This window comes from Sinocyclocheilus anshuiensis, unplaced genomic scaffold (genome assembly GCF_001515605.1).
Source record: "Sinocyclocheilus anshuiensis isolate Anshui unplaced genomic scaffold, SAMN03320099.WGS_v1.1 scaffold1151, whole genome shotgun sequence".
NCBI lineage: Eukaryota > Metazoa > Chordata > Actinopteri > Cypriniformes > Cyprinidae > Sinocyclocheilus > Sinocyclocheilus anshuiensis.
Window position 1 is genome coordinate 585031 of NW_015548202.1, and position 9722 is coordinate 594752.

The 9722-nt window shown below is 33.6% G+C and overlaps 1 protein-coding gene across 1 annotated transcript in view; it reads left to right on the top strand.

Annotated features, from left to right (window-relative positions):
• LOC107653364 (programmed cell death 1 ligand 1) overlaps positions 1-8485 on the top strand; it is a 12731-nt gene extending 4246 nt beyond the window's left edge. The window contains exons 4-9 of the mRNA XM_016440061.1: positions 529-807; positions 2625-2732; positions 5262-5336; positions 5968-6021; positions 6348-6459; positions 7432-8485. Coding sequence (XP_016295547.1) covers positions 529-807; positions 2625-2732; positions 5262-5336; positions 5968-6021; positions 6348-6459; positions 7432-7909 — 1106 coding nt within the window. The 3' untranslated portion in view covers positions 7910-8485. The remainder of the gene's footprint in view (positions 1-528; positions 808-2624; positions 2733-5261; positions 5337-5967; positions 6022-6347; positions 6460-7431) is intronic.
• Positions 8486-9722: the final 1237 nt, after the last annotated feature.

Consider the following 9722-nt stretch of genomic DNA (forward strand, 5'->3'; position numbering starts at 1 on the left):
TAAATTATATGAATATAAATATATGCATGTAAATACATGTAAATATTTTCAAAATATATACTGTATGTATGTGTATTTATATATACATAATAAATAAATACACACAGCTCACACACATGTATTATGTAAACAACAACTTTTATTTTGGATGCGATTAATCGTTTGACAGCACTAATTATAAATGTTTTATATATATATATATATATATATATATAGTATAATATAATATAGTAATATACACAATATTCATTGAGTTGCAACTTACAAATATAAACATTATTGTGCCTTTTTAATCACATTTTGTGTAGAAATGTCTAAACTATTGCTAATCAAATTATTAGTCAAGAAGCAAATGATAAAAATCATGGATACAGTGGTAGGTCATCCAGGTTGGGTTTGAGTTCAATGAATACAGGAATTTTGCATATTGCATACTATAGAAATAATACTGAAAATGGTATTCCAAGTATATCTACTTTTTCTAAAACTTGAACCAGATTGTCTTAGGTGTGTGTTTATGGTTTCCAGCTCCTTATACTCCCGTAAAGAAAAGCTTGATGAAGACGGGTCAGGATGAGGCCGAGCTCTCCTGTGAGTCTCAGGGATTCCCGTCAGCTCAGGTTATCTGGAGCAATGGTCAAAACACAAACCTCACAGAGATGTCCAACAGCACCACACGCTCTACAGATGAAGATCTCATCCACATCATCAGCAAGCTGACGGTGAAACGAGACCTCGTCAATAACTACACCTGCTCTTTCCTCGTGAAGGGTGAAATCCGGCAGACGGCCACTTTTAGCATCCCAGGTGAGTCTCACTGATGTCGGAAAGCTTTGTTAACTAGTATCAGAACAGATTTGGAGAAATGTAGCATTGCATCACTTGCTCAGCAACGGATCCTCTGCAGTGAATGGGTGCCGTCAGAATGAGAGTCCAAACAGCTGATAAAAACATCACAATAATCCAGAAGTAATCCACAAGTCCATCAACAACTTGTGAAGCCAAAATCTGCATGTTTGTAAGAAACAAATCCATCATTAAGATGTTTTTAACTTCAAACCATTGCTTCTGGGTAAAATGCAAGTTCTCTATCCATAATATTGATGTTTCCAGTGAAAAGGTTGTCTCATCTGAATCAGGAGAGAAATCTGCACAGATCAAGCACTGTTTACAAAAGAAAACAGCTCTAAACAGATACGTGTGTGGATTGTGATGTAAGAGACAACAGGAGATCACTGGAGGAAGTGTTATTATGTATTATGGACTCGTGTGTTAGCTGGAAGCAACTGTTTGAAATTAAAATGTCTTAATGAATTGTTTCTTACAAACACGCAGCTTTTGTCTTCTCATGACATTAACTGATGGACTGGAGTGGTGTGGATTACTTGTGGATTATTGTGATGTTTTTATCAGCTGTTTGGACTCTCATTCTGACGGCACCCATTCACTGCAGAGCATCCATTGCTGAGCGAGTGATGGTATATAACCCAAAACTGTGTTTTTCAAGTGGACGAACAACTAGTCTTAAACCTAGGCCTAAATGTTTTTTTTTCTGAATGTATGTAGCACTTATAAGGTCTATCAGTTCATCTCTGTAGTATCAGCCTACAGATTTGAAAGTTGCCCTTGTTTTCCATTGCTTATGGTTTCTGTGAGACAGATTTTCCTTGATGGTTTGCCCCGGATGTGGGGGCGTGTGATATGAAATATGTAGGTGAAGACATGCACAAAAGGAAAACAGATCAGTTTCAAATAAATGCGGAGGAATGCTTTTGTTGCAGTTTTTTCCAGCAGCCATTAGTCTCATAATGATGCAGATAGATTTATTCATATGTTTCACCCTAAAGCAAGTAAGCATCTTTCAATGTCTGAGAAAATGTTTTCTGTTACGTAATAGAAATGCACAATATGTCAGGTTTATGGTGTTTGTAAGTATCGATAGAGTAGTACTGCTATTAGCTTTAAATACATTTTTGTTTGTTTCACAGCTCTAATATCTGATTGGATTAGACATGTTTGAAGAAGGTTATTAATGTCAACTAAAACTAAACCCATAAAAAAGTGATTAATTCAAATAAACATGAACTGAAACAGCTAGTTTCAAAGGCAACATTTCTCCTTTCCATTTAGTGTACGTGGACGTACTAAAATAACAAATAATAAATGAACTAAAACAAAAACATAAAGCTTAAAAAACTGTATAGATACTGTATATTTAAAAAAATAATAATAATAAAAATGACAAAAACACAAAATTACTAAAACTTTACAATTAAAAAGTTAAATATTAAATAATATTTCATATTCAAATAAAATCACATTCAAAATAATAGCAAACTTTAAAAGATATCAATGATACTAAAATAACACTGGTTCATAGTTGCTGTAAAATAGCTTATATATTAAACAGTATATATAAATATATTTACATTACATTTGCATTTATTCATTTAGCAAATGCTTTTATCCAAAGCAACTTACAAAATCAATTTGTATATAATTTATACTATATATATTGGTCTCTCTCTCTCTGTCTTTTGGCAACTTCTGTTCTACAGGAAAAGACATTATGTGCATATTTTAAGTGACCGATATTTAACGGCATCATTTTTCTCTCTTTACAGATGACATCCTTCCTCACTGTTGTACTCAATACGTGTGGATTGTCGCCGTGGTCGTTGTGCTTTTAGCCATTGTCTTCATCGCTGTCATTCTGCATAGGAGAAGAAATGGTAATTTACATTGCACATTTATTTACCTTTATTTAAAATGTACCATTATATAGCTAGTTTTTTTTTCTTTTGACATATACAATGGTAATACCATTTTTTTCAAGCATTGTATTATTTGAAGTACCTTGGAGTACCATGCAAATGTGTCAATCCCCTGGTATTTAACACAGTAACATGACATTACATTACATCTTTAATATTCCAGATGATTCTGTTACTTGTTTACTGTTTGTGTCGGTTCATATGGTGTCTCAATCAGATATGGTGAGCTGGTTTTAGGTGTAACCAGTGTAGATGTGCTTGATTGATTTGTTGTTTATTTTAGAGAGTAGTCATGTGAGTCAGCATCATATGATATTGAACAGTTTGTAAAGAAGGAATCCCCAGTTTATTCAGTATCTGCAGGAAATAGAAACTGGAATTTGTCAGCTGACACAGGTGAAAAGCTCATTAGTCATTCACATGCTGTGTGACCAGGCACTTTTTAAAAGGCTTGAGCTTAAATATTCATAAAAGGCTATTAGTTATCTTGCACATGCACAGATTTGAACTTCTGTCGCTGTGGCATTATGAAACTAGAACGTGCAGAAACAGGAATGACCCAGTGAATTACCCTTATAACCCTGATACTGACCAATCAGAATATAGTGACTCTTGCTGTATGTCATATTAACAGACAGGATTTTGGGCTATGTTCATGTAACATACATACACTATTTCTATATGTGCACCTGGCAACAATGTAGCATAGTACTATTTTAAAACCATTTATCAAATAAATAACGCCTACTCTATCACATATAACAGAATGATAGAAGCTTATTTCCGCCACAGAAAAATGATCTCTCAGATAAAAATTTGTCTCACAATTCTGACTTTTTTCGTTCAATTCTGAGTTTAATAGTGAGAAATCTGAATTGTGAGACATAAACTCACAATTGTGAGAAAATTATTCAGAATAGCAAAAAATATAAATAGTGAGAATTATCAGAAAAATTGTCAGGAAAAAGTCTGAATGGCAAAATAAGTCTATAACTTGCAATTGCGAGATATAAACACGTACTTCTGAGAGAAAATGTCAGAATTGCAAGATATAAATTAGCAATAGTAAGAGTAAAGCCAGAATTGTGATATATAAACTCGCAATAGTGAGAAAAAAGTTGCAAGAATTGCAAGATATAAACTTAAAATTGTGAGAACAAAATCCAAATCATGAGAGATAAACTCATAATTGTAAGAAAGGCAGAATTGTGAGATGTAAAGTCGCGATTGTCTGAAGAAAGACCAAAATGTGAGTTTATAATTTGCAATTGTGAGACATAAACTGGCAATAGTGATGAAAAAATGTTTGAATTAAGATTTAAACTTGTACTTGTGAGAAAAAATGTATGAATTATGCGAAATAAACTCGCGATGGTGAGGAAAAAATCCAAACTGTGAGAAGTAAACTCGCGATTGTCAGAAAAAGTATGAACTGCGAGTGTATAACTTGCAATTGTGAGATATAAACTCGTAATTATGAGAAAGAAGTTTTAATTATGATAAATAAGCTTCCAGAACAGGCCATGATTGATTAGACAGCAGTTTAGTGAGTCAGCAGCGGCACGTGACGATACAAACCGCATGGAAACACAGATTCCCGTTTGTTCATCTTCAGTATCTGCAGGAAAAAGAACCAGGTTTTGTCACAGGTAAATACCGCAAACATTCATTGAAAAGGCTTTAGTTTTTTTAGATATAAAATCTGCTCAGACACTGGCATCATGTACACTGAACATGCTGTTTTTACAGTAAGCTTTATACGTTATCTGACCTTTAAGATGAAGCACTTTTTTAGGTTTCCTGACAAAACATATGTGACCCTGGAGCACAAAAGCGGTCTTAAGTCGCTGGGGTATATTTGTAACAATAGCCAACAATACATTGTATGGGTCAAAATTATAGATTTTTCTTTTATGCCAAAAATCATTAGGATATTAAGTAAAGATCATGTTCCATGAAGATATTTAGTAAATTTCCTACCATAAATATATCAAAACTTAATTTTTGATTAGTAATATGCATTGCTAAGAACTTAATTTGGACAACTTTAAAGATGATTTTCTCAATATTTTGATTTTTTTGCTCCCTCAGATTCCAGATTTTCAAATATTCAAATATTGTCCTATCCTAACAAACCATACATCAATGGAAAGCTTATTTATTCAGCTTTCAGATGGTGTATAAATCTCAATTTCAAAAAATTGACCTTTATGACTGGTTTTGTGGTCCAGGGTAACATATTTTACAGAAATAATCCTGACAATGGAAAAATCGTTTGTCCATTGCATGAGTCCATGCGCTGAATGCTTAGAAGAGGCTTTTAGTGTCTGTCAACAGCTGATGATCCGATTATAAAATCATTACTATGCAAAAATGCTGTTTCATATCTTCTTTTTATGTGCAACCATGGGTGAATTCCAATAAATTATGATAACAAATGTGTACGTGATCTCTATCTCTATCATCTCTATATTTATCTTTTCCCAGGTCAGAAAAACAGACGAAATGAATCATCTAAATGTGCTTTCCTGTTTCCACACTCATCTTCTGCCACCACTGATTGTGAGTTTTTCAAATTGACATCATTTCCAGCACAGGAACTGTTTATGCTTTTTATGATATGGACGTCAACAAAAAGTTACTGGAAAGGCACTGTAAATATATATATGTATTAAAAGCATGCATCAAGAATATATAAAATGTCAATTTGGCTTAAATATGCTATCTTCATATAAATTTATTAATGATAAGGTTTAGAGACCTATTGTGATATATATATATATATATATATTCATTTATTTAAACTGTTAAAGACTTATATTTAGTATGATATACACACATATTTATTTATTTATTTATGTATGTATTTGAACCTGCAATATTCTTTGAATTGAATTAGAAATTTTTTTTTGGTCTCTATAGTTTTTATTATTTTTTATTTCAGTTTTAGGTAGGTCTGTACAGCAAGTTATACTAAATAAAAAATGAGAAATATTGCCTTGGCAACTAGCTGAAAAAAAAAAACGAAGTTCAAGTTTTTATAGATGTTGTTTTATTTCAGTTACGTAACTATATTCCAAGTAACTAAAACATTCATTTTTCTGGTTTTGTTTTAGTTAATGATAACCCTGACCTCAACACAATAAACTTACATCCATTACATTTATTGATCATATTTCTCTTTCATTCACAGCTTTACTGACCGTGACCGAGAACACGCCGCAAACATGTGACATAAACTCAGAAGGTAAAGCATGTTCTGAAATAATAACAATGCAGAGTTAATGATTCAATGATTTATGTTGAGTTCAATAGAAACTGTAAATATGACTATTACCCTTGAGGCCTTTAACCCAGAATGCAACAGCACTGTAATGTACTGTAATCTGTCTCGTTTCCTGAACAGCAAATAAAAAAAGTGTCTATAGCAGAATCTGAAGCACATCTGGAGGTTTCATGTGATCGTGAATCACTGAAGCCTGTTATAAATTCAGTTAACGTGAGCATTAGTCAAATGGAAAAAGTCATGCATGTTGCTGCTCTTGTGACTCTGTTTGTCTTTCATTTGTGCAGAAACTGCGGAAAAACCTCTATCTCTGAGGAGCGTGCTTATACGACAGTATTCAGAGCTCGACACAAACGCTGAGATGAAAAGCAGACTTGCTTCATATGCACTTCTCAGCAAGTAAGTGATTGATTGATATGAGGGAATTATGAATCTGACACAAACACTTTCTGACACAAAAGAGTCACTCATGTGTTGAATCACACACACACACACACACTCACTCACTCACACACACACACACACACACGACAGGAAACTTCCTTAAAAAACAGACTGATTACTGTCAGTAAAAATCAATGTCACCCTGATTGATGAGCTTGCAATGCAGAAAATGATTTTCTTCCTAAGTATTTTTGTCATTTTCCAGTACAAATATCTTAACATTCCTAAATCAAGACACAATTACTTGAGATTTAAGATACTGAGTCTTGCTTTCTGAAAAAGGATCAAAATTAAACAAGAAAAATGTCTCTCGGTTGGGAAAGACGAATGAATTTAATTCAAGGAGAAAACAAGATTATTTTTCGCACCCCTTAAGTCACATTCTTTCTTAAGTAAATTTATATTAATTTAATATTTTTTCGTAATTTATAGACATTCTAATAAAAATATTCTAATAAAAACAAGACAAAAAAATATTTTTTTTGCATTGTGAACAATCAGTGTTAGTGTTTTCATGAGACATCCATTAAGAAATTAAAGGAATTATTGATGACAGTATACTGATTGTTCTAAGTAATTCTGAACTGATAAATGGATGCCAAACCAGTGTATTCTGTGCATTTTATTTTCTTTATTGCTTTACTTATTATTTTATCATAGACTCACTATTTATATATATTTATTCATTTTTATTCATTTTTAAATTCATGTGCTATATATACAGTATATATATATATATAGAGAGAGAGAGAGAGAGAGAGCACATTTCCTTTATATGTATATATATATATATATATAGGAAAGTGAGTAAGCCATAACTGTTTCCAGTGAACTGCTGAAAAACACAGCTGATTAACTAACCACAATAGCACACATTGCTCATTGATTTCCTTGTTAAACCACATGAACTCTCCCTCTCGATTCCAGAGAAGGCCGATCTCTAAACATCAGCTCCATCCTGCCTGATAAGAAAGAAATTATCCTTCTGCTTGGAGAACCAGGCTGCGGGAAAACCAGCATGGCCCAAATCCTGTCGTCCTGCTGGGCTGAGAGGACCACGACAGACCCCTTCAACATCCGCCGGCTCCATCTGGTTTTCCAGGTGGACTGTACCCGAGCGAAAGGAGACTTTTTCCAGGTGATAAAGTCCAGTGTTTCTTATGAAAAACCACTAGACGTGTCTGAGCTCAGAGAGACTCTTCTGGGCTTGACGGACTGTTTGCTCATCCTGGATGGATATCAAGAGGGAAACAAGGACCTGGATGAAACACTCGAATGGTTTCTAACAGAGCGGCAGACGTGCCGGGTGTTAGTCACGTCACATCCTGGAAAATGTCCAGCTCTGGAGAAAAACGTCAGGACAGTATTACAACTTATTCAGAAACCAGTAAAGTCTGGATCATGAAATCGAATACATTTCATATTTGCACAGACTATGGTTTTGCAATTTCATCTTGCAAATTCAGCAATGCCGGATGATGGATCTGCCTTTTGTTTCTTGGGAATTTTTTATAATCTGACTTTTGGTAAAGCAGAGTCATCTGGCAGGAGATCAAACCATTTCGCAATACTTGAATTCAGTTGTATTTTTCAAAGACCAAGTACAGGAAAAGAGAAATGAGACCCCAGTTATTAAGCCTTATTACTGCAGACACAAAAAAAAATGATGTAGAAACTATTTGCACTCAGAAATCACTAGTGATAATAACAAAGAAACTGCGAGCAACACATTGTAGAAAAACTGAAATGGCATTTTCTTGTGGAATGTTTTATTTACACAATCTTGTGAACTTCTTATCAGTCAATAATGCATGTGGTTTAACTGTTACAGGAATAAACACAGATCTGATTTGCATGTTTTCAGCGAAATATAGTTACAAACTAACCATAACTACCCTTTTATCTGACAGATCATTAACTGAGAGATTGATCGTGCAAAAAGCAACTTCTCTTTTAGATTTACTTTAAACTTTCTGTTACAACGACGCACTTTCGTTTTGTTTATCGATGTAACGTGATGTTTTTGTTTAAAGAACAAAAAACTGAAAGTGAAATCTTTAGTTTTGGTCATTTTAGACTCTTTCAGAATTGTTTGGTTTTTTGTTTGCATTTAAGCAGCTCATTTTGACATGTTTGATGGATGCAAGCATTGCACAAGTCTTTTCATGTAGAGACATGGTTGTTTCACTTTAATTTTGCTTCGAGTCTGAACAGGATTAACTCACATTTCTGAGAAATCACTCTGCTTTAACTGGCAGTGAGATAAAAAAAGGAAGTACATGTTTCCCGCAAAGGGAAGCCAAAAAAAGACAAATGTCTGAGTGTTATCTGGATGCACTTTTTCAGCTATGGCACTTGTGCAGGATGCCTTTTTAACTTTATGAAAGCATTAAAGAAGAAACGAATTGTGGAGCTCAAACAGATGAAATGATTGCAAGGTTTAAAGCTCTGACAGAGAACTGTCTATGAGGGGAAATTAAGTTACCAAAAATGAAACATTAAATGTATTGAAAGGTAAAGTCACCAACATACATGAATTACTTTAATCCTTTGATGCATGTAATTCGATTTTTGTTTTTTTTGTTTTGTATGAATATAATCATTTTTTCCTAAATGATGAGTTCTGAAATAGCAGATAATAAATAAATTTTAAAAAACACAAAGTATTTGTATACCTGTTTGTATTCCTGTAATGATGCCACATCCAGATCAAAGTTCATTTCCTTATTATGAACTGATTGCTCAAGATAGTTATATTTAATTAGTCATATAACATAATATTTTGACTCTAATGAAACTTTTAGATGTTACTATTTGAAGCACATTTCAGGTTACTCAGCCAAACTCGCTTTAGCAGGACAGAGGTGTGTGGGCACGGAGGGATTCCCCATGTCTCCAAACCACTGTTATTTCCTAATTCCTAATTCAACAAGACTTAAAAAACAAAGCAACCAAAAAAGGAACAAATGGCACTTTTGTTGTTCTTTCTGTTTTAAACTATGGTACTGAAACCACATATATGCAAAGTTTGGGAGGGATAAACCCCCCAAACTCCCGGTATTATTTTGTAAACTGAATAAAAATTTCAGGAGTACATTTGTCTAAATGCAACTGTCAATTGCATAAAAAAATCACCCTCAGGCCATCCAAGATGTAATTGAGTTTGTTTCTTCATCAGATTCGGAGAAATGCATTGCATCACTTGCTCACCAATGGAT